This window comes from Myripristis murdjan, chromosome 1 (genome assembly GCF_902150065.1).
Source record: "Myripristis murdjan chromosome 1, fMyrMur1.1, whole genome shotgun sequence".
In the NCBI taxonomy this organism is placed as follows: domain Eukaryota; kingdom Metazoa; phylum Chordata; class Actinopteri; order Holocentriformes; family Holocentridae; genus Myripristis; species Myripristis murdjan.
Window position 1 is genome coordinate 13,457,159 of NC_043980.1, and position 24,385 is coordinate 13,481,543.

The following is a 24,385-nucleotide window of genomic DNA, read 5'->3' on the forward strand; positions in this document are numbered from 1 at the left end:
TGAATACACCACAACTTTGTTATTATACAGTGTACATTGAGTATAAGAGTTCCCATCTGAGGTAATGGACATTTGTGATCGTTGGAGAAAGTGAGCGCTTTAATCTTCAATAGATGTTTCATGTTAAACCATTTCTAATGTTTTCTTACCAAAGATTCTTGTGCACCTAAGTTATGAGAAATTCATAGACCACTTTAAATCTTGGCATAAACTTCACAAGTCTTAACTGTATCAACTACAAAATAAACACTATACTCCCACACCCAGCCCATTCCTTCTACATAAGTTAACCCCAATCGCTCCCATCTGTCATTTGTGTTTGTGTGACGTGAGGTGGCTCTACTCTCATCTGTCACCATGCCAGCATGATGTAACTTGACGTGAGAGCCAGAAATCTCACCTTATCGCTCTCCTTAGCAGTGGCTGGCTTGCAGGCTTTCACACACCAGGAATAACCAGGTGAAGCACGTGAGGCACAACATAGGGCAGTCAAGCCACTTAATGAGGCAGTTTAAATGGATTATCCCTTTACTGTTGACTTACGGAGCCCCCTAAGCAAAGAATGAATGAGGCGTCAGCTGTGAATGAAGCAGTAATAAATGTCCTTCAAGCACAGTGGGTCTAAAGGCATCTAATCATTGGGAAAATACCTTCTCCATGTTATTTAAAAGAAACAGTGCAGTTTGATCAAGTATCAAGGATTTGTCTCTAGTAAATGCTCTTTGCTGCATTTCTCCATTTGAATTATTGCCCACTCGATCAAACTTTTTGTTTTTCTTATTTTAGATAGAGAAAGACAACTTTTTAACCATGGTTGTGGTGATTCAGATGTTTTTTAATCAGCAATGAGGGTGTTAGATTTCTTCTGATTGCACCCTCCTTTTGAATAAGGCAGTCATGGTCATTTTAGGATTTGTTCAGCTTTGTCATTCCCCCTGAATAGAAGGGACAAATGACCAGTTTTTACATTTAAACATGTTTCCTTCCAATAAGTCATGAATCCCATTTTGGTAAAATGATGAATCAAATGGTAGTCGTAAGATAAGTTTAACAAAAATTGGTTACCAAATATAAACACAATATCTTTATGGACAGCTTGCCTCCAATTAGATAACTTGCACATAAGGCCAGAGACTTGGTTACACTTGGTTAAACTTGCCTGCCACTAATGTAACCTGGTACCAAATTGCATTAAGTGACGGGTTTGGATTTTGCTTGCAGTTCTGTTTTTATTTTTCACATTGGCTCAGGGTTCTTTTGGCTTTCATTGTTGAGAAAATCCTTTGTTGCTTAAGCGCAATCCAGCCTCAATGTGCACAAAAAAAAACTTATTAAGAGATTGGAAGGATAAACAGGAAAAGTAGAATTCAGATATAGTTTTAAATAAATACTGCCAGTGGAGACAGCAGATTTTCTGATTAGATCTTTTATGATCACATTTTTAAAGCTGTGTTGACATGAGACACTTTTACAGGGCTTTTAGTGTCTGTGAAAAGGATCACCTGGAAGTGGAAGTGTTTGGATGTTTGGAGATTAGACGCGTGTCACTGCCAGAAGGAATTAGAATGAAGAGGCATCATCCATGGTAACCTGTGTGGGAATGCATTGGTTAGGAACATGTGAGCCAGCAAGAAGCTGCACTCGTGTCGGTGTTAGTCAAAGCACCTGTTATTGTGTGACTTTGGTTCATAGACAGTCCCAACCAGATTATACCCATCCTTTCACTGAAAGTGTAGTCAGTGTCCTATAGGATGACAAGGAATTGATTTAGACCAGAATGATATGGACATGTATGGAATATGGATATGGAATGATATGACATGTTTTAATGTCTAAATTATAAATCCATCCAGTATTATCTCTTGTTTGTGTGATCAGCTGATATCAGCAGATCTTTGATCAAGTTTTCTTATTTTCCCAACTGAGTTTAAAGGCAGATCAGCTTTGAAATCACTTATAATCAATAAAAAAAAAAAAATACACCTCCCAGTCATTTGTACTTGCTCATGTGTTAAGGTCTTTTTTTTATCACCTCAGAAAACAGTGGATGACGATGGTCTTAATCCCAAGACCTCAGTGTGTGTGTTAGGAACGTGTCAGCCTGCGTGTCGAGGATGTGTAGGTAGAGTGCTGTTTGACAGGTCGATCTGATTCCACTTCCTTCTTTTTTTCTTGGAAGTTTACTGTCTTGGCGGATTAGCCATCTGCTTCTTGCCAGACCAAGCCTCCCAACTCAGTACTGACGTCATTCTAATCTGCTCACCTTTAGTGTCTGACCTGAGGGTACAAAACTAGATCTACAATGAGGAGAGTCAGTTCAGCAGATGTAAAAGCAAATTCTGCTTAGTTTGAGTTTACATTGTCTACTTCCATCTTTTTGGGAATAAATTCTCAGAAATGAGGAACTATAACACCAATACACCAAACTGGAAAGCATGAGGAGCATTTTCTTTTCTTGTTCCACGCGTGTGAGGGTAGAGTGGTTGTTGACAGAGGGAAGCAGACTCCAGAGGCTATGTTGAAGGTCCCATAGGTTAACATTTATTTACACGTGCTGAAGTAAACAGAGGTTTTTGAGGCATGGTACATATTCAAAATAAACAAAATGCCCTCATGCATATTCAAAATAAACAAAATGCCACAGTCCCAAAAAGATAATAATGAAAACAGACACAAAAGTCATGTTTCAACCATGGAGAGTCCTCTTTGGGTTGTGCAGAAAGTGACAGGGGAACTAAGGAGCTCCCCTGCTTGATCTTTTCAACCTGCACCAGAGGATGCTGTATCTTTTTCTGATGGGAGAAATTGGTATTCTCGTTCCAGCATGTGAGTTCAATTTGCTGTGACGTCAAACAAACTCACTGAACGATGGTGTTGTTTGTGCGATTAATATAAGGCCGCTTAAAAGCCCTGTCTCACCGGCAAGCAGGATGTGTGCATTTTACCTCCAGGATACCTCTCCGATGTGCCTAATGCTGGTTATGCATGTGCTTTGTAGTCAGACATAAATATGAATCCTCTGCCTGTATAGTGTGGCAGTGTGGCAGGTCTTGAAAGGAGGGCATAGACCCACTCACCCACTTGTAGGTGGCGCTCTTTAAGCCTATCACTGGACTAAAGCCTCTGTTAAGGTAGGAGGCTGGAGCAAAGGGATCAGTTTATACCTTTTATTGGTGCAAATTGACCAAAAGAGATCCTTGATCAGTCAAAGAGGACAAAACTATGAGCACACCATGTAAATCGGCAGCCATACCTTAAGCAGATGTGGGATTCTCATTGGACAATTGCTCAGTCAAGTGAGTGCACTGCAAGCACAAGGGGAAAAAAGTCAAATGGGTTAGGGGTTATTTTTTCTGCAATATGTACCCCCACTATGGACTGGGGTATTTATTTCTTTTCGGTTATACCCCTTGGAGGTTGAGGTTGTTTTCATATTGGTGTAAAGAAGTTAGCTTTTCTATTTATGACATTACTACCTCTATTTGTTTTCTTCTCTTCATTCTCTGTAGTTCTTTGTCATTGCATTTTTTATGATGTATTGTGTGGGTGATCATGATTATCAACCTAATTTTTTCACTGTCTTCAGTTGCATCTCCATATTTTGGAAATGTAGTGATATGAACATTGCCTTTTTTACCCAACCCCTTTTATCTTTTTCTCCAGTACTTGCAGTGCACTCACCTGATTGAGTAATTGTCCAAAGTGTGACTCTGTATGCAGACAGGTGACAAATTAAAAGAAAACTCTAGGTGATTGAAGGTTCTAGTGGCTCTTTAATGGACTTTGGTGAATTCCTTTGTCAAGGAGCAGGTACACTCAACAGGTATACAAAAATAAAGAACAATTTTAATTCATATTTATGCAATGGGTCCTATGCAAATGATTGTAGCCTCTTGTAGGGTTACAATGCCACTGTACACACAACTTCGATGGTGCCATAATGGTTTGATACGTACAAAAGTAATTTAAATTGTTTTCGCTTCTTCATGTTCATTTTGGGCCCTGAACTTCAACCACATTTAGCACCTAAAGGTAATTCTGAAATCCGTCCAGAATAGCATTTTCCACCCTTGTTGACTAAATGCCATTTTCTTTTAACTTCTTGTGGAATGCTGGCTTCACATCCATCCAGTAATGTTCAAGAAACTTTAACAAAGTATGTAAAGGTCCATTAAAGCCATTGCTGGCTTGTGATAATAAAGCTGTGTTCTGATGATTTTAGTGTTTTGGGCCTTCTAAGGGTCTGAGTGACGTTGAGAACCCCCTGTTCAACACATGTTGGATCACTCAATCACAGTTTTTCTTTTATTTGTCACCTCTCTGAACATGGGTGTGCTCATGGCTTTGACCTCTTTCACACTGATGAAGACACCCTTGGGTCAGAAAGTTGGTGAGTTTGCACAAACAAAGGCTATAAATTGATCAGTGTGCTCCAGCCTCCTGTTAGGTACCTGATCTAGCGAGACATGTTGGATGACGTGCGGTGAACCTCTTTTTCCAGAAGCTGAAATTTGGGATTTTGACCCTTGTCTTTTCTTCTCTTTCTTTCCATCCAGGTGGGACCAGCAGGATCTCAGTTTGGTCTCCTTGCTTGCCTGTTTGTTGAGCTGTTTCAAGGCTGGCAGATCCTGGAGAGGCCATGGAAGGCCTTCCTCAAGCTGCTGGGCATCGTCCTCTTCCTTTTCCTGTGTGGTCTGCTGCCGTGGATCGATAACATTGCCCACATCTTTGGTTTCCTCAGCGGCCTGCTTCTCTCCTTTGCCTTCTTGCCCTACGTCACCTTTGGGACTTTTGACAAGTACCGGAAACGTGTCCTCATCGTTCTCTCACTGGCGGGCTACATAGGGCTGTTCTCCTCACTCATTGTTTGGTTTTACATCTACCCAATTCACTGGCACTGGCTGGAGCACCTCACCTGCTTGCCCTTCACAAGCAAATTCTGTGAAAAGTACGACATAGACCATGACATTGACCGGGTAGTGCACTAGTTAAAAAGCTAGTGATAAAGCCTCAAGTGGCCCCCATTAACATTTAGCCAATGACCAGGTCAGTGATTTCCAGGTCAAGTCAGTGGCCTTTTAAGAATGTGGCAAACATACTGTATTGGTGTTTTAATTATTCCAACATCAAAGGAATTGATAAGGAATTGAGTCTCTGTGATTGGGAATGCATCGGTCCCTTATCAGCCTACTTTATCGCATATTTCCATAAAACTTTAACTAACCTTTTTAATCCTCACTTGAGTCTGGAACTACCTAGCGTTTTACTTTGCTATTGGGCTAACAGATCTTTAGCATCAGAGGGAAAGAAGAGACTCTCTGGGGACAAAAACTGCAAGGAGCAGGAAGAACCTAAAAGAGAGAAGATTCAGTGAGAAGCTGTTTGGTCTCTGGAGTCCATGGAAAATCATGCCTTGAGGAAGTTTCAAGGCCTCGGTGCCTCTGGCCTAAAATTATTTTCAGCAGACCCCTGCAAATGCCTGGCAGGATAACTGAAAGGTGAAGCTGATGAGGACGACTGATACCAGAGAAACTAAAGGGTCATCATGCTTGTCATAATCTAATGATTTATTATACAACACATGCCTCCTCTTTGCCCCTTTTTGTTCTCTGCAGCACTTGATTTAACACTACAAAAACAGTCATCTTTGCTTCTCTGTATTTTAACAGTCATGAAGTACATTTCATATTTAGAAACCATTTTTACATTCAGTCTTTTTATGCATGTTTCTGGCATGCCAATATTATTTGGAGCAGTTAAATGTTATGCTGAAAGTGAAATAAGTTTTAAGTATTAGCTGTGTGGCCGGAATACGTAGAAAGGAATATGTACTTGAAGAACACAAATGGTCAACTAGACCTAAGGCAAGAATTCAATCTAAAACCACACGTTGCCTTAAAAAAAAAAAAAAACTATGCCGTTTTGCAGAATTGCATCATTGTCCTTTGGATACTTCTTGTGGTCAACTCATAGACTGGTCCTGAATACATTTCTGTCTTACCAAAGCAATTTTCAAGCTGCTTCTATGCATGTTTTCCACACTAATTTAACAGACAGAATTAAATGTTTATTTAATTTTCTGTATGCGAATGCCCCCAGCACAAGGTTTCAGTCAAGCACTGGTTATTATAACCGTTGTATTCATCATGTTTGTCAAATATCACAGTTGTGCCTCAACCATTTTGTAGATTTACTTCTTTGAAATAACTTTCATTAACACATATTGTTCTGAGAGAAATGGGCATTTTTGTCATATTAAGCAAGTTTGGTTTTGTACTGTATGTTTGACTTGGTGAAAGCAAATATTGTGATGTCTGTGTGTTGCTGAATGGTCACAGATTCACAAAATGCCATTTTATGTTTTACTTGAGCCTTAAAGTGTTTGTGAAATAGGCTCTTATATCATTTACACTTGTTTTTTTCTCTCTCTCTGCCTGACAAAATCAATGCAAACTAGAGAATTTTTTTAAACTACCTAAAAAGTACTGTTTCCATCCTAGAGAAATGCTGAAGACATGGGATTTCGTTTTAACTTAGCTTTGGACAGCCAAATTCAGGCCAAACCTGGTCACAAATCTGTCTTGTGCACATTTTCTTTGCTGTTTATCTATACCCCAGCAGCTGGTTGTTCAAGTTAACTGTCTTTCCCCAAAATGGATTGTTGGCCGATGGATGGGTCTCTACATGACAAGAGCAGCTGTAGGCTTTAATGTCTTTGCTCCTCTGGTGAAAGGTTTCGCACGTGAATCCAAGGCTTTAAAAATGTAAGAATCCTGGATCCAGTTTGTTGTGTTACAGCCAAAGACTCAGGCATGTTGACCCCAACTGCTCAGAAAGCAGTGTTGATTCCTGTAGTGTGGCGGATTAGTCGGGTCAGGGGTGGGGTTTGGTCTCGTCTAGTCAGTTAGTGTTGTTGATAACATGGGTCACACAAAATAACATGGAGGATGGGCTGCATGTTATATAATGGGTTGTTTTATAGATTTTAACACTATTGTATTTTCTCAATTGTTAACATTAGGAATCCGTCCTCACAACGGGGGAAACAACTGTACAGTGCCTTTTGCGGTGTGAACATGTGAATACGAGTGTCCTGGATTTGAACCACAGCAGCCCATGCTGGAAACCATTACTGTATGTAGCAGTGATTACTGCTGCGTTTGCATAGGGACCAAATGAATTATCGTGTTGTAGTTATTGGAAATAAATAAAAAGGGAAACTTCCAAATGAATTTCAAGGCCATGGTGACGGTACTGTTACGTGTTGCTTCTATTTTATATTATGTACATGAAATATTTGTATGTAAAAGCAATCACAGCAAAATAAATGTCAATCTAGTAATAATAATTGTGTGTGTGTGTGTGTGTGTGTGTGTCATCAAGAGAGTTTGTGCTGGTCCTCTTTTGCCCAATGACACATTAAACAATGTGAAAATTCAGCTGCAAATACGACTTGTCTGTCATGAATTTCATTTAATCTCAACGTATGAGAGTTCTAAACAACTTTCAGCTTTTGTGAAATCAACAAGAAACCTGGTACCTCTCACCACTTTCAGAACCTGAAAAATGGTGTCATGATAGACTGTCAGTCAAAAGCCATGAAATCAGGCATGGTAGAAAATGAAAACTTTATTTGTTTAACACAATGTTATATTAAAAAAAAATATTTGTCTTGATTCAAGACTTACAAAGGCATGGGTGGTGATTGTCTACAAGGGAGAAGGCAACAAAAGACTGAAGGAGCGATCTTGAAAGCAGGTACACTTCTGTTTAAGACATACATAGCCTATATACATACATATGTGTGTGATGTACATTTATTTACATTCTATACACACCTTAGATACACTGGCCCTTTGCTGTTCTCTGAACATGTTTACAGCTATTCCACAGTTGGTGGGGGCAGTGAACAGATCCTTCAGTAAATCCTGAGATGTTTACAAGCATCATACTGGCTAATGGAGACAGACAGAGTCTCTTCAGCTAAACACCTTTAGTCATACAACAACAGACAAGCATGCTCAGGTTAAGCTGATACTTGGTTGGTTGATATCTCTCCTTTATGGATAGGATCATCCCATAGTCATGAGAAGTTTATTGTGTAGTTAAACATATTACTGGACGTCGTCCAGTAATATGTTTAGGGTTAGGGTTAGGGTTAGGGTTAATCATATCGTCCAGTGGACGATATGATTGCAATAGCATTAGAAAATTGTAAAGCTGGCCAGAGTTTTTAAAGGCAAACTGCATAAAGAAAATGATATATGACAGATGTTAGAGAGGATGCCTTAGTTCATGTCAATGGGCAAATACTGATTTCATATATACTAAAAATGTTGGGTTTTTGGAAAGTAAAAGCCCTATTAAAATAGATTTAAAAAAAAAAAAAAAAAAAAAAAAAAAAAAAAAAACATACAAGTGATACAGAAAACTGGGCAGCTGGCCGCTAATTTTAAACACAATCTCAATGACAATTCGGATTTTAAAATCTTGAATGTATAGATGATAAATGGTCCAAGTAATAATATCTAATATTGTCACCACAAATTGCTATTGTATTTTCCTTAGAAATGTCCAGCATTCACAGAAAATAAACCAAAAAAAAACAAAAAAAACACATTAACCCACAACACATAACACAAAACAAAAACTGAAATTAGAGATGAGCGATTACATTCTTTGAGTAACTTCTTAAGCTCTAATGCTTTTGTTTTCTATGCTGTTCATAGTAGACCAGAGATAATTTAACTCAGCAACAGTGTTACTTTGTTTTTCTGACCAAAGGGTTGCTGTTGGCATTTGGGTATTGTGAGGTCACAGCAACAACTTGCGTCTTGCCAGGATGATGTGCCCTCTGTAATACACATCAACACACACATCGGACAGAACACACACCTCACTGCCTGCTTAAGGCAGTGGCATTCACAGAGACAAACACAAACGCACCGTCTGCGTTAGTACCCGACATGCAACGAAGCTGCTCGCGCATCCCCTTATCCTCTATCCAGGGGGTCCCACCGCCACTGACATGGACAGACCACAGTGCGTCCCTCCACTCTCAACAGCCACTGTTTCGGCGCATGAAGGCGTGGCCTCTGACGTGGTAGAACATCTCGGTGAAGGTGAGGGGTCCCACTGTGATCTCACTGGGGCCCTGCACCTTGAAGCCTGACTTCTGGTAGAAGGGCACCAGGAAGTCTTCGCACATGAGCACTGCACGGCGTACGTAGGGCAGGCAGCGGAGGTACTGGAGGTAGCGCCACATCAGGATGGAGCCTTTCCCCTGGTGGCGGAAGGTACGATGGACTGCCAGGACGTGGATGTGGACCGTGTTGCCATGAGGTTTATGGAGAGTCAAGGCATCCTGGTGAAAAAAAGAGGGAGAGGACTGCTGTAATACTGATTTCATATATACTAAAAATGTTGGGTTTTTGGAAAGTAAAAGCCCTATTAAAATAGATTTAAAAAAAAAAAAACAACATGCAAGTGATACAGAAAACTGGGCAGCTGCCCACTATTTTAAACACAATCTCACTGACAATTCGGATAAACACCTTACTGCTGTGTATGCTGTTGGGAATTGTGTGTTTAAGGTTCAACAGGCAACAGGACGATGGTTCCAAACTGCAGCAAGAGGAAACTACAATACCCAGAAATCCTGGAAGGCGACATCACTACACTGCACACGGGTCTGTGATAATTTATATATTACAAGGATGAGAGAGATGAGAGAGTGTTGATGAGTCCAACTTTCTCTGGACAGCTGTCACATGCTGCTGTTTTGAGGCAGTTTTCATTTCACTCTAAAAGATTTTTTTTTTTTTTTTTTGGCATTTCTGCTTTATTTGACAGTCACAGTGGAGATAGACAGGAAGGGCAGGGGAGAGAGAGGGGATAACATGCAGCAAGGGACCTGAGGTCGGATTCAAACCCCAGTCGCTGCGATCAGGACTAAGCCCTGATACATGGTACACGCTCTTAACCATTTAAGAGATTTTTATATGAAAAAAATCATATAAATGCACTAAATGCTTTTTTAAAACTCTTCATAGTGCTGACAGTGGGTGGATAGACCTCAATCCCAAAATCCTTCATATTTCCAGGGGTAATCTCACTGATTAGTGTTATCAGTGTACCCAGAGAAAGAAGTGAGAACAATCTCTAAACCTGTCACCAGCAGAACTTCTGGCCACAAACATGCAGTAAGCTCTTCAAGTTAAGCTGTGCTGGACCTTGCCTTGCTATTCCCTGCCAGCCAGCCTGAGGTAACTGCTGTCCAGGTGTCATCTGCTGTGTCTTACCATGGTAAGCCTCTCCTGGTCCCACAGTGAGCCTATGATGAAAGCCACCAGGCGTCCCTCCTCAAACCAGCCAAGAGAGAGCTCGGGACACAGGCTGAGGAAGTGGCGCACCTCGTCCAGGTAGAGAGGACACTCCCCGGACACTGAGATGAACGCTGGGGGGAGAAGGGAGGGCAGGGTTACTTTAAATAATATAATACAAGCTGTGATGACAAGGAAGACCTGTTCCCCCTCTGAACTCCTAATAACTACTAAATATCTGGAGAGTATAGAGGGATATAACACTTCATTACAACCAAACATGCAACAAGTGGAGAGTAAACCCACCTTAAGTTCTATAGCTTATGTCCTATAAGGCATTAATTTGTTTTATTTTTTTTCTGTTTATACTGGTGGTTGTTTTGCCCCAGCCGTTTTGCCTATCAATTTATCACCTTGATTTAACTGCTACACCACAGTCTGTTTTGCATGGGCCTGAATGAAATAAATGAATATCTTCTCCTAACTTAATCTGCAGAGAAATAACTCTCTGGATAATCCAGTGAAAAGTAGCAAGTAGTTTAGTATTGAAAGTTAAATGGCACAAATGTGAATGTATCTATATATAAAACACCCCATCTGCTTACCTTCTCTCTCAATCTCAAACACACTGATGGCATCCTCCAGGCTGAGGGAGCGGAACTCGCTGGCCGGCAGCGTGTGGCGGCGTCCCTGTGACAGGAGAGAGCGCATGTAGAGCGGTTTCATGAACGGCAGGGCGCCTACCACCGACATGCTGTCCTGGGTTTTCTTTTACAAGTATTAAAGTTATCCAAAAACAATATTCTGCCGAGGTTTTACTCTCTTGGTGCAGGCTGTTCACGTGAGAGTGCGCTCCTCTCAAAAGCCCGATCCGTGCGTAAAAGACTGCTGCGTAAATAACTGAGTTTGTTGCGCAGATTGAGTATTTATACCCTCGGTGCTTAGGAGAGGTTGGTCATAATCCTGAAGCAGGCTGGATGACCAAATCCTCCATTCTTGGCGAATAGGTTGAACAATAAACATAGTTAGTTGGGGTCAAGAGGGATATTCGCCCTTGTGGTAAGAATTATCCTCGTCATGCCACCATCATGTGTAGTGTGTGTGACACATGATGTGTTAGACAGCTCAGACCGGTCGGTTATCAAAACTGACTCCACATCCAACAGTTTACATTGAAGCAACACGCCTGTATCTGATAAAAGAAGTTATGAACAAGTCCTGCATAGATGGTACAGGGGAGATTTGGATTAAAAAAAACGCTGCCAGTCCCAGTTGATAAACCATTAATGTGATTGTCAGTCTCCAAAGTGGCCCATCTGTGCTGTAGCTACTTACCACCCTTCATGTGACTTCTTGGGCGGCCACGTTTAAACAGGTGTCCATTGTCGAGTTCAAGTTTTTTTCCACTCTTTATTTTTCCAGAATGGTAAAAGAGGATTAAGGGTGTGTAGGAGTTTGTTGATCACTTCTTCTGTAAGAATTTCAAACCGACCCTTTTGGTTTACAGACAATCACCTGACCAACCCTACAACTTAACTCAAATAATACAACTCACATTCTCCGGGAGCAGAATTCGTCATTTGTGGGGTTCTTTGCAAGTATTTTGCACCACTGTATGTGGGTTAAATGTAGGCTAATTTGTATCTAGAATAGGGCATGATGCTATTTTGATATTCGTCCCATATGAAATCCATCCTTGGAAACCTTTTCAAGTTGATATCTTAAAGCTAGACATTAAACAAAGTAGAGATCCCAAACTTATGCGTATTTATGCAAGCGCAGATTAGACCAGCACTAAATATTTGATTCAGGCTGGGATGTACTTAATTAGGCCCAATGAGGGTAAGTTAATTAGAAGGCCTATTGTCAAGTTTCCGTTGCATGGCTGTCTCATATTGTGTTCTGCTGCTGTCTGACTCTCACCCAGCAGTTTTACTCTGAGCGCAAGGTTCTCATTTATTTTGCCGCAAAACTCAGAATAAAACGTCATTTAAATGCTGCTCCTAACGCCTTGAAGTCTCTTTCAGGTGACTATGTTTTTTTATGTGTCTGGTGTTTTATTTTATAAATGAAATGACAGAGATCTGCGCCGCAGGGCAGAATTCAGAGAGAGTTAGTGCCTCAAAGGTTACGGTGTGCTGAAATTAAAAACGCAGTGCAATGAATGAATGAATGAATGAATGAATGAATGAATGAATGAATGGGGAAGTAAAACAAACAACCCACGTTACAGTTTCCATGCTACCACCCTAAACGTCAGCCACATTTATCACAGCCATCCTCGTTAATGACGTGCGCTGGCATCGTACAGCATCTCTCCCTCTCTCTGTGTGTGTGGGTGTGCGTGCGTGTGTTTGTCTGTGTGTGAGTGTGAGTGTGTGCATGTGTGTGTGAGGGAGAGAAAGAGAGAGAGGCACATACACACGCAGTTACTGCCGTCCAGCGGTGAGACGGGGAACTGCGTAGCGCACTGCGCAAGTGACGTAGCCCTTCGTAGCGACGTAAACACGTGCACTTTCCTGCTTCCAGGTTTCTGTTTTTTCATTCCCCACGGTCCTCCTCGAGCTCCTGCATCAGTCCCTGACAACAGCAACGATGGCGGAGCCCGTAGCATCGGATGCGGCGGCAGCAGACGCGGTAGCGGCATCATCCCCGACCCCGGCCCTTTCTCCCGCAGCCAGCCCGGGCTCGGAGCCTCCCTCCATGGCGCTCTCTCCCACGGCGGACGGCTCCCAGCGGCTGCTCTTCTCCCACGACCTGGTCTCCGGGCGGTATCGCGGCTCTGTTCGGTTCGGCCTTGTGCGAATGATCCACGGCGAGGAGGATTTTAATTCAGACTCGGACCTCGACGATGGCGGAGGGAGAGGCGGCGGCGGCGGTGGAGGTGGAGGCGGCGGGGGAGGAGGTGGACGCGTCCCTTGTAGCTCGGATACCGAGAGCGCTGCGGACACCCGGAGTCGGCCGCTCGGCAGGGGATTTGTGCGCGTCCAGTGGTACCCTGAAGGAGGCAAGCAGGACATCAGAGAGACAAAGGTACCCTGTGCCAGCAAACGTGTGAACTGTTTACACTGAGGCTGTATGAAACCCATTTCCTTGTGTTGAGGGCTGCACTGTTTATATTCGTACGTCGTCAGGTATTTGGTATCCTTTGATGGGATTAGCCGACTTGCTAGCCGGTCAGGACTAAGGTTAACCAATTTATCCATCTGGCTAAATGGCTAGCTTGCTAACTGGCTAGCGTTCAAGCGTGTGTGCTAGCTAGCGGTTTAGCTTGTAGCTACATGTCACTCAGCTGGTGCGGACTAAGCGAAAATGGGGCTGTTTCACCTGGCTGCCTCCACAAGCCAGCCGCTTAACCTGAAATTTCCACCGCTGACGAGCCAGGTAGAAAGATTTATATCTAAAACTGTGTGCAAACTTGTGCTTTGTGATTTCAGAGCATCCTTGCACTCACTGTAGTTTGTCAGCTGGGTGTGACTTGGCCTGTGAGCCAGCATTATCTGACAGTTCAGACCACAGAATAAGAACTGTTTATTTTGACAGTGCAAAATAACACGCCCTGTTACCCTTTACAAATAATAAAAAGGTCTTATTAGATTCATTGTGATTTTTTTGAGGCAGTTCTTATAACCAGCAATGCCAGCCACTAAATGTTTTGGTGTCATCATGACAAGTTAAAATCAAGTTAAATTATTTGTTCTGTCTGTTTTGATTCCCTGTTGCTGTCCCTTTCCCTTGGTGTCCTCACATGATTAACACGTGCTAGACACCTCAGATATTATCAAGCTTGCTTATGAGGGGATTAAAAATCAAGGCTTGGTGAAGTAGGATGTCAAAATTTCCAGGCGGTTTCTTGTGAAAGGGCAACACTGTCACATCACACATACGCCACTTGGTTCAGTGAGGACACACAGTGCATTTCTGTCAGATCGCAGTGGTTGTCAGGTCAGAAAGTGGCTGTTTTGAGTCAGCACAGTGCGTCACACAGGTTCTGTTTTGGCCATACAATGACCATTCAACAAAAGACTAAGCCAAGCGTTTTTTATAAGCTCGATCAAAGCCAATCTAATGTCCATGCCTGCCAACATTAAGCTCAAAAACCGAGCTATTGAACTCCAGATTCTTTCTTTCTGCAGCCAAATTGTTAATGTAGTGGTGCTGCTGGTATAGAAATGTGAATCCTGCTGCCATGGAAAAGGAGTCCTCCAGGGCTTTGTGGAAAAAGGGTCACAGGGTTTCATGTAGGCCAGGTCTAGAACAAGCTCATTTTAGAGACAGAGGATCATGGGACTAGAAGAAGCTTATTTCAGGGCCCACTGCTGGCCTGCTTTGTCCTGTGGTCTAAATGAGTAAAGTTCTGGCCAGAGTGAGATTTAGGATCAGAACAAAGGTTGAATGATGTGTCTGTTCAACAACAGCACCGATGCTCACATACCAGAAAGCTCTGTTGTGCTGTGTCATTATTAGCATGCAGCATGTCCTCAAAGGATCTAGTGTGTGTATGTTTTGTATTATTTCTGTCATCCCATAGTATTCTTGCATATGTACGTTCTGGTGTGTGTGCGTGTGTCTTTGTGTTTGACATTCTCTGTGATTTTTGCTTTTCTTATCTCTGTGCACCACATGCTCTCTGCCTCCACTGGCACTTGCTTAGTTGCGTATATTGGGAAAGCATTGTCAAGATTGTGATCAATAATTCATGACGACTTCCTGCAGTATGCAAAACGGCATATCTTCAAGATGTCCAGGAGATTTCCACCCTTTTTTTCCATGGTCTTTACCTGAGTTAAAACATTTTTCTCTCTGGAGAGATCACTGGACAGAAAGCTATTACCTAGAATCTGTTGCGCTTCTCAGGGTTTCTCCTGGGCTTGAAAAACAACAGTAACAAAAACTAGCAGGGTGGATTTTCAAAGAGTCTGCAGCCATCCAGTGTTTTTCCTTTGCTGTTAAGACAGTAACTTTCATCTTGTGTACTCAGGGTGCACGATTAATACCGTTTGAACATCGACATCACAATCTGTGTATGTGCAGTAGTCACATTGCTGGATGCGTGATAACAAGTGAGGCAAATGACCTCAAACAGGTCATGCTACAACTTTTTGCTACTTGATACAATAAGAAAAGTCCACAAATTTCCCTGAACTATCTACAAGAAAAGCTCATGTCCCTGCTAGTCACCAATCACAGCCTGAAAGTGAGGGCTGCACATTTTTTTGATAAACTGATCAAGTGCACACCTTCACCAGGGCACACTGTAAACTGATCACTGCACATACAGAGTCTGTATGTTGGCTGCCTCTAAACATGCATGACAAGTGGCTGCTGTCACAGATCATGCCGCCTGGATGCTACAGGCAGGGGTTCAGTTACACAAGGCGGCTTTTCAGTGTGTGTATTCCCGTAATCACAAGCACCTTGTCCTGGCGCTGGCTAAAAGTTAAAGTTACTGTCAGGCGGCTGGTTCGTGTCCTGATGTTAGAAACACTTAACATACACAAATTGTGTGGTATTCAGATCTACCTGTATTTACATGTTGCTGGCATACAGATAAATCTGTTTGTTGCTTTAGTTTGAGAGTTTTACCATCGTCAGTCACACCAGGAGGCCTGTTTATCTTCTGCTGTGCAGATTAAGCATGCATTTGAACATCATTAGAAATATTAGATTACATGCAAATAACACAGCTGTGTTGTAAAGTTTATTAAGAAACATATGTTGATGTTCCCAAATACTTCTACACCTGTTCTGTCTCCACTTGGTCCGAGTCGGAGTTGCATACGTGAAACTGAAGCGGAGCAGGAGCTGATTTTTGGAGGGGTGGCAGAGGGCTGAACCAAACGTGGGAGAAGTAGAGGAGTGACTCTTCACTGGCGTCACGGTTTGACTTGATAAGATTCACCCGTCAACGATTCGATTGCATGATGCATCTTTGCATCTCTAAGTATTGCATCTTCGATTTTCTATATTACTGCACATGGCGATCAATATCATGCAGCCCTATTGTGTTCTGTCATTTCCCTCATATTTTCTTGTAAATGGAGGTGAAATGGGCAGAATTAATCTACATTACCCATTGCTATAAATTCCATAGCAGCCTGGACTGGGCACAGATTTTACTAGAAACAGTGAGAGGACAAATTATGAGAAAGAAACAAGCTCCGTGGAATTGTCAATTTGTCACTCAGTTTCCCAGCATGCCATGCACTGATCAGTGGACACCTCCTCAAACCGAGGGCTCTGCACATGTTTACAAGCCAAACGTCCAGCTCTTTCTCTCTGTTTTGGAAACAAATCTCCTCAGCAGTTTGTTGTGGTTCCTTTAAGCAGGGATGAATAGTGGACTTTGATAAAATGTGGTTGACAATCCTGTTATCAAATATGTTTTTGTGTTACAACATATTGGATAACATTTTTGCTGAAAGATGTTTTTTTGGTGTTGCATTCCTGTAAATTTACTCAGAGTCAGCTGGGCTGTTTTTCAGCACGTCCCTGAATCAAATTCATAGAGTTTGGAAACTGCCCCCTTTTTTTTTTTTTTTTTTTTTTTTTTTTACTATTGCAGCTCCAATAGTATGTTGAGGGTCTAAGTGCCTTGCTCAAGAGCAGTGACAATAAGATTTACAGTACGATTTTGAATCTTTAGGCTCCTGGCAAGTTTGCTTCAAATATGGCTATTTTTTTCTGCGATATTGATTACTAAGGATGATCTATACATCTTCATTACTGATGCGTCTCAGTTATTTCACATCAACACAAAAAACAGCATATTTACCTCCTTTCATCAATTTTAAACCAAAGGCGGCAGCATCAAAAGTGAGTTCTGCCTTTTCCAAAATAAAATATTTTGAAGTGTATCAAAATGTAAGACAAAGTAGAGCGAACAGTATACTAAATCAGAATGCAACCCCTGCGTACAGTATTGTTTCATAAGAATAAACAGGTTCCACTATTAATTATTAGTATTTTTGCGTACCACTCTTTACAGACCACATGATTTCTGTCAAGCTCTGTTTTTGCACACCACTTCTTGAAATTCAAAATGTGCCTACACATCTGCTTGTGGCATGGCAAATTGTTCTTTTCTGTTCTGCTATTGCACAGTTTCACAAACACTGATATGTATCCTTTACCAGTGGGTGAACATAAATGAATAAATCATAATGTAAAGTTAATATCACAAGAAAAAAGATTACCGAGCATCCGGCATCAATGCCGAATCATCCAAGAAAGTATTACGTTGTGTCAGTGCTATGTTTGTTGTTTTCTATCCCTACTTGGCAGTTGTTGAATGAAGAAAGAGTTTCTCATGTTCAACTTCCCTAATTTCACCTCTCATTTATTCCTCCCTCACATGCTCAGTTAATCCTTTGCGTTCACACAATCTAACCGCTCCCATCTGTTGTCACTTTTTAAGGGCAGCGTCACATCCTTATCAGTGAATATCAGGCTTGCTTGACTCGGGGATGCAAAATGGCACAAGGAAAAGAAACCTCTGCGGAGGATGTGCTTAAATTGAGGTAAAAACAGCCGCCGATCAGTGTTACGGCGTTATCAAATGGAGACAAGATTCTGGCTCGCTGCTTCTTTACAACACACCACTCTTTTTCCACCCCATGAAATCTTAATAACTATCTCCAAAGGGCGAGACGGGGGCTTAGATCTCCACCTCACCGTAGGTATCAGTGGGGACACCTCACTCGACTTGCACTGCGCTGCTTGCAGTCGCACTCGGTTTGGGAACGAATCAGTCAGGAACATGGTCGGCATATTTTATTGCCTTCAAAGAGGTAGCGTAGTTACGGGCGTGCACAAGCAAACAGAGCATACACACTTCTTTCTCTGAGCATAAAAGGTATTGATATACATGCTGTACCGGTGACTGATACTGCATGTTGTGACCAGCTATTACACCGCTTCCTGCTTCTGAATGTGTTTTATTAGCGAGATGATAGATACATAACCATATGAGGACAAGGACACTGCCTCTGCCTTTTCATTGATTTTAAACTCTTGATTGTGGAACAGGATGTATTTTTCCCTTACTGACCTCAAAACTACTTATGTCGTCACCACGCGGAAGATAATTGGAAGCCAAGGTGCCCTCTTTAGTCGTAACTGGAAGGCACGACACTGATGTTGATTCCACAGTGAACTCGATTTCTACCCTTTACTGCTTTCAAAAGAACCAAGATGTGAATTCAATAAGTTGTTAGGCATTTGGTTTGGCTTCCTTTCAGATAGTCAGACAGAGAAGGCATGTAAAAGAAAGTGCCTTTTCTTTTTCCTTTTCAGTGAAATTCAATTCCTTTTTTTTTTTTTTCAAAAGCACTACAAGTGCATATCTAATACCAGAACAATGAAGAAACTGTGTAGGCTAACAGAACACAGTTATCTAATGTTTTTGATGCAAAGCACGTTAGCAGCATGAGATGATTGGTTTGTGTATTTCTGCTATATGGTATAATATCATATGAAAGCATTAGTCCACTCTCTCACCATGTTGTCACAATAAAATTGATGTAGAGGTATTCAGAGATACCCTGAAATTTGATTTTGTCCATATTATCCGGCTCTTGTTCAAAAACATTTAATTGAATTTGAATCCTTTCAAATCCTTTATTCAGCCAAGGACAAGGAGCATTTCAAGCAGAAATAGAAACCCAACCCTAGATGTGCTGTAGTTAGTTTCAACTTAGCTTTAGTTTACACACATGTATTTGAATATCATGATATTTGAGGTATTTGGTCAAAGATAATGTGATATTTGGTTTGATTTATATTATATGACAATGTCATATAATAATGAAAATAGACCAAAAAAACTCTTCTGATATTCAAGGACCAGTATTGTGACTTTGATGGTTCGACCTACAGTACATCAGAGGCTGTCCAGGGGTCGCCACAGATCCCAGTCACCATTACTAAGCACGCACTGTCCTGTTGCTGCCGCACAACCTTGCAAACTCCATCCAAGGACATCACATAAGTGCTTTGCAGCAGGTAGCTTGCAGTGGAATACATCCAGGACATGGTGGTGCAGCGGCAATCTCAGGTGTCCCGGCCTTTTATAAATCATTCGGAAAGCCAAGCCACTGCCAGCGAGTTAAAAGACGATATCGATGCACTGCCGAAACCCCTGAAAGTGTTTGATGTTAACTCTTGAATTGAATGCCACGGCGGTGCAGCGATGGAGTCTCGTCTCCCGCGTTGTTCGTGCCTTAATTAAGGCTCTGCTCTTTGAGATGGAAGCTGTCAGGGCAGAGGGGTCGAGGTGAGCTGTAACGCCCAGATCATGAGCTCCTCCCCGGAGGCAGCAGATCTGTGACTGTGGGGGTTGAGGTGGAAGAAGAGGAGGCTGGTGTGGTTAATGATGACAGGGAGGGTGCAGCAAGGGCCAGGACTGACTGCTGCTGCTGACTGTACTGCAGAGAAATGGGGAGAGACACACAGGCACAGAGTGCAGAAAAAAATCAGTGAGGAAGAGGGGAAAAGAATGGCATACTGGGAGGGAAAGGTTTGTTGATGGTAATTGGCATGACGAATTCCTAATTTTTGGAAGATGTGGTCCTCAAAGGCATAAGGAGAAAGTAAAATTTGTAAAGGCTCAAGTGGAAAATGCTTAGTAATGAAACAGACAGTTAGATACCAGATGGCTGTTATGGTAATGCTTTTTGTCCTTGATAAATGATAAGGTCCCACCTTCTGCTCCCTTCAGGGGGTTTTAATTTTAATAAAATGCTCACGGGGCCTTTTTTATACACCACACTTAAGTTGCGTGCAGTCTCCTCCACCGTTTTGAGGATGAAATGCTACTACGGTTGACTGTACCGGGATGCTGTGCCCTGCTCTGAAGCCTTCAAGCTAGCAGCACTTTAGAACAGCCATGTGCCTGCGATTTTATGAATTCTGCTGCTATAATAGTGCTCGGGTTAGGATTTAATAAACACAGAGGGGCGCAGCCGTCTGTTCCACTTTGCTGCTTGTGAGTCTACAGCCCTCCTAACAAATCAGCAAGACCCCACCCATTACCAGCCTTTGAATATAGCTGATAATGAGAGGACATGTATTTTGTACATTTCTACAGGACTTGGGGATTAAGTCGGTTGCTTATGGATATTTTTGACTAAAGCCCAGGTCACTAAACACCTTTTCATGGTGTTTTCTTGACGTAGTAGAGGCACCACTAGCCTATTCAGTCCTTTAAATTTTAACATCAAGCAGAGCCAGTCGGGTAAGGGAGCTTTTCTGTGCAGCTCAGTGGAATGAAAAGACGGGCTTCATATATATCTGGAGCCAGCCAATCAACTGAAAAGGCATTAGACAGTTGGTTGAATCGGCTGTGGTAGGCTCCCTGACAGCTGTAGTAGTAGTGTTGTTTTATGCTTTGTTGTGTGACCCCACCCTCTCTCCCTCTGCCCTCTGTGTGGAAATGCATGATGTCATACATCAGCCCATCAATCACTTCGGCACTTTGTGTTATTTTCACCGGCTGGAAATCCTTTTGAGAGCCAAAATAATCATCATCTTTATTGCCACTGAAACAGGAGAAACAGTTGTTGTGGAGTATGCTCTGTTTGTACCACCGTCAAAAGAAAATCTGTGTATCTGTGTCACGCAGGCTGTGGGGGATCTGATCATATTTCACTGCAGACGCCGAAAATAATTTGATAGTACTCTGCAGTCTAAATGTCGCTGTATTTTCTTTGACCCCAGCCCCATCCCCATGGTTTTTGCCATTGCTGGTGATATATGGGTGACTGGAAGGGTCCATTTCAAACACAGGGGGTGGGTGCAGGGAGAAGGCTGCAGGTGCTGGCTGCTCTGATTGCAGGGTGACTCCCATCCATCAACCCGGCCCCTTCCCATCCTTCCTGCTATAGATCTCTGCCATCACCCCCGCTGGCCTCGTGAATAAGGAACGCCTCCCTCCCAAATCAGGCGATTGCAGAAATACCTGCCAAGTCACCCCGACACACACAGGCCTCCATCCATCCTCTGTTCATAATATCAGGGATTTATTGCATTCCTATGCAGGCAATGGCTCTGCAAAAGCATTTTCAAGAGGACACTGTCAGGGACCTGAAATGAGGTGATCTTAATTGTTAAAAATGCTTTTGAGAAACAAGGCCGAAATCAGCTTTTAATTACTGGCAGTATTGATCCGCCTACTGTTAAATAGCTGGGGGTGGGGCACCATGACTACAGTAGCAGAAGGGCCCCTCTTTGTTTAGGAGTGTCATTTCTATTGAGAGTTTATAACATGTGGTCTAAATGATTTTTTTTTTTTTAACATACTGAAGACACTGATGGGCACTGTGGCATCTTTTAATCCAAGTCACCACAGAGGTGTTCATCTTCAGCCTGCGGCATACCTCATCACAGCCACACACACATCCAGTCACTGTTTTCTTACTGTGATTAGATTAAAAATGAGCCAAGTGAATTAGTGTCTGGGTTGAGGTGGCCCTCAGCGGTGTGGTGTGGCGAACAGCAGCTCCCTACTGAGCCGACTAAAGCAATAACATTAGGTATCTGCATTTGTTTAGTCGGCAGGCACTAATTGACTCAGCACCAAAGCCACTTATTCAGTCTGCTTCAATCTGCACCCTTTTCTCATTCCAGTACTCACATTGATCATTTGTGTGTTTGTGTTAACCTTTTAGCTGTATTCCACGTTGCATGATAAGCCGTGGTAAAGCGGGAAGCGTTTCATTTAGCAGCTTTTCGCCAGTTACATTGTCGCTGTTGAAGCTGGTTAAGACAATGCTGACAGCTTACAACAGTCACTCTTATTCAGAAGGATTGTTTCAAACTGAACATTTTGGTTCAGATTTGTGGCATTAAAACGCGCTTCAAATGAGGGTGTAATGCTCAGTGTGTATCCTGCAGTCCTGTGTGCTGAGGGAGCCAACTGCAGGTGTACGAGGCAGGCAGGCAGACGACGGTGTAATCTGGGACAGGAGGCTGTTGCCAAGGCCCACCCAGCAGCGCTTTGGAGCACAGAGCCTCAGTTATGTTGTTGAGCAGGTGCCAGGCAGGCCCAGGAACACATAGCAAATACATGCACACACAGGATGCACGCCTCAACACACACACACTGCTACACACACACACACACACACACACACACAGGATATGGGATCCGCAAACAAACTGCAAGCCTCGCACAGAATATGTATGTGAAGGCATTTCCGTCAGACATTGAGGGAATTGTTCTCTGAAGGCAATAAAAAGCTGCTCCACTGCTGCATCGCGTTTGTGTTGCATCGCATCAGATGGAAGCATCAAGGTTCAGTTCTTGATCCTGCACATTCTTGCATTGAAATGAGTTATAATATTGATATCGATGTTGTATTTTTTTTGCGGTGACTCCTGAAGGATCCTGGAAGGAAAGGCAATCCACACGAGCTACAGTGTTCAATTCAGGCTTATACATTCTTTCGGTGTGGCTGCATTTAGGGTTGGGATTCAAAATAGGGCTGAATATATTGATATTATATCGATAGCAAAATATGAGCATCGATGTTGTCTGGGTTTTTGGATATTTTAATATTGTGATATTGCATAAGTGTTGTCTTTTCCTGGTTTTAAAGGCTGCATTACAGTAAAGGGATTCAATTTGACTGAGCTTACCTGATTAATAATTTAATTATTCGCCTTGATCTGCTTGGTCATCACATCCACTTTACCCACGCTTTTGTGTGTTTTAGTATCTTAAGAAAGCACCAGTAGTCATCCCTGCATTATCATCAAATATTGATATTGACGTATTTGATCAAAGACATTGTGGTATTTGATTTTCTCTGTATCCTTCAGCCCTAGTTTGAAAGGATTTGATCAGATCCCGTACCCAGCCAAGGACAAAGAACATTTCAAGCCAGATAACAGAACCCAGCCCTTTCTGTGTTGTAGTTTGTTTCAGCTTTTATTTATTTATTTTTTTGCATTTATTCATGTAATGAAAAAAGAACCAAAGCTGCGTTTCTGCATATAGGTAAATATGGTACTGTTTAATATGCATTGCATTTAGTGGAATTTGAGCATTATTCTGCTGCATTCTCTGTTATTGCACAGTCATATCCCCTAGGTCACACACACACACACACACAGATACACACACTCCCTTTCTTCAGTCAGCTCAGAGTGCATCCTAGTCATCAGACACAGAGACAGCGTGACAGAGGACGTCTGGGAAGGTGACGAGGCTGCACAGAAGGTGAGGGAAGAAGCACGATAAGGGAGAGGGTCGGGAAAAATACACATTTATCCCCCTTTTTTTCCCCCCATCGTGACCAGGCCCAGGGCTTTTAGAGTGAGACTAACTGGTCATCAGATTGTGAAATGTGCAAATGTGCAAGCTGTGAACCCATTTCTCCCTCTCTTGGCTCTCGTTGCCTCACTGTCGCACTTTTCCACGTCTGCCCCCCCGTGCACCTCCGCAATCTCTCATCCTTTCATAACCGCTTCCCCGCAAAGGCCATTTCTTCCCATCGTCACCAAAGAAGCAGAAGGCTGGCGTGGCATTTCATTGACCCCATTCACACTTGGTTTTAACATCCGTCTCGGGTGGACCGATCATAAGTGGATAGCGCAAAGGAGAGGTGTGAATGGGGCTCAAGGCGGTTGGACCACAAGCGCTTTTATTTGTGAATGGGTCAGAAACAGGGAATAGGACGGTGAAGAATATTGCAAAGGATATAGAGGTGAACACTTGACAGGACTCCAGACTAACAAACAAACTAACAGCAACTTGAAGGTGTCCACCTAAAAATAGTTGCCAACTTTGCTTTTTAACAGGATTCCTTTTACACTGATGGTAATCTGTTGCTTCAGCTGCAAACATGGAGAAAAGCCGCCTTCACTGGAACTCATAATTTTCGTCTTGTAAATTTCAGACCAGTGACAAAAAAAAATGCATTTGCAGTGTCAGCTCGGGAAAAATCGGTGCTCTTTTTCCTATGTTTTTTTTTTTTCTGGTTGAAGTGTAACTTTCTAATGTCAATGTTTTTAGGGAGGACTATTATATTGGGTTTTTAATCTGTTGTCTTCTCTATTGTTAA

At 42.4% G+C, this 24,385-nt stretch overlaps 3 protein-coding genes across 4 annotated transcripts in view; 2 read left to right on the forward strand and 1 right to left on the reverse strand.

Moving 5' to 3' along the window:
- LOC115379715 (inactive rhomboid protein 2) overlaps window positions 1-5,972 on the forward strand; it is a 51,481-nt gene extending 45,509 nt beyond the window's left edge. For both annotated transcript variants that reach the window (XM_030080589.1, XM_030080677.1), the window contains one exon: window positions 4,557-5,972. In XM_030080589.1, the coding sequence (XP_029936449.1) occupies window positions 4,557-4,988 (432 nt within the window). In that variant the 3' untranslated portion in view covers window positions 4,989-5,972. The remainder of the gene's footprint in view (window positions 1-4,556) is intronic.
- A 1,649-nt stretch (window positions 5,973-7,621) lies between these two features.
- aanat1 (arylalkylamine N-acetyltransferase 1) lies at window positions 7,622-11,075 on the reverse strand. The gene is made up of 3 exons (XM_030081126.1): window positions 10,928-11,075; window positions 10,302-10,456; window positions 7,622-9,364 (listed from the first exon to the last, which is right to left on the reverse strand). The coding sequence occupies exons 1-3, from the start codon at window positions 11,073-11,075 to the stop codon at window positions 9,059-9,061; spliced, it is 609 nt and encodes a 202-aa protein (XP_029936986.1). The 3' UTR covers window positions 7,622-9,058.
- Window positions 11,076-12,813: 1,738 nt separating this feature from the next.
- The window catches only part of ube2o (ubiquitin-conjugating enzyme E2O), a 47,045-nt gene continuing 35,473 nt past the window's right edge, over window positions 12,814-24,385 (forward strand). The window contains exon 1 of the mRNA XM_030080464.1: window positions 12,814-13,355. Coding sequence (XP_029936324.1) covers window positions 12,918-13,355 — 438 coding nt within the window. The 5' untranslated portion in view covers window positions 12,814-12,917. The remainder of the gene's footprint in view (window positions 13,356-24,385) is intronic.

What these genes read in the sequence shown, in the direction of transcription:
- aanat1 (XM_030081126.1), bottom strand. Translation starts at nt 11,075, where the DNA reads ATGTCGGTGGTAGGCGCCCTGCCGTTCATGAAACCGCTCTACATGCGC. An exon ending in GTTTGAGATTGAGAGAGAAG is followed by an intron (nt 10,457 to 10,927) that starts GTAAGCAGATGG and finishes TTCTCCCCCCAG; the next exon opens with CGTTCATCTCAGTGTCCGGG. An exon ending in ACCAGGAGAGGCTTACCATG is followed by an intron (nt 9,365 to 10,301) that starts GTAAGACACAGC and finishes TTTTTTCACCAG; the next exon opens with GATGCCTTGACTCTCCATAA.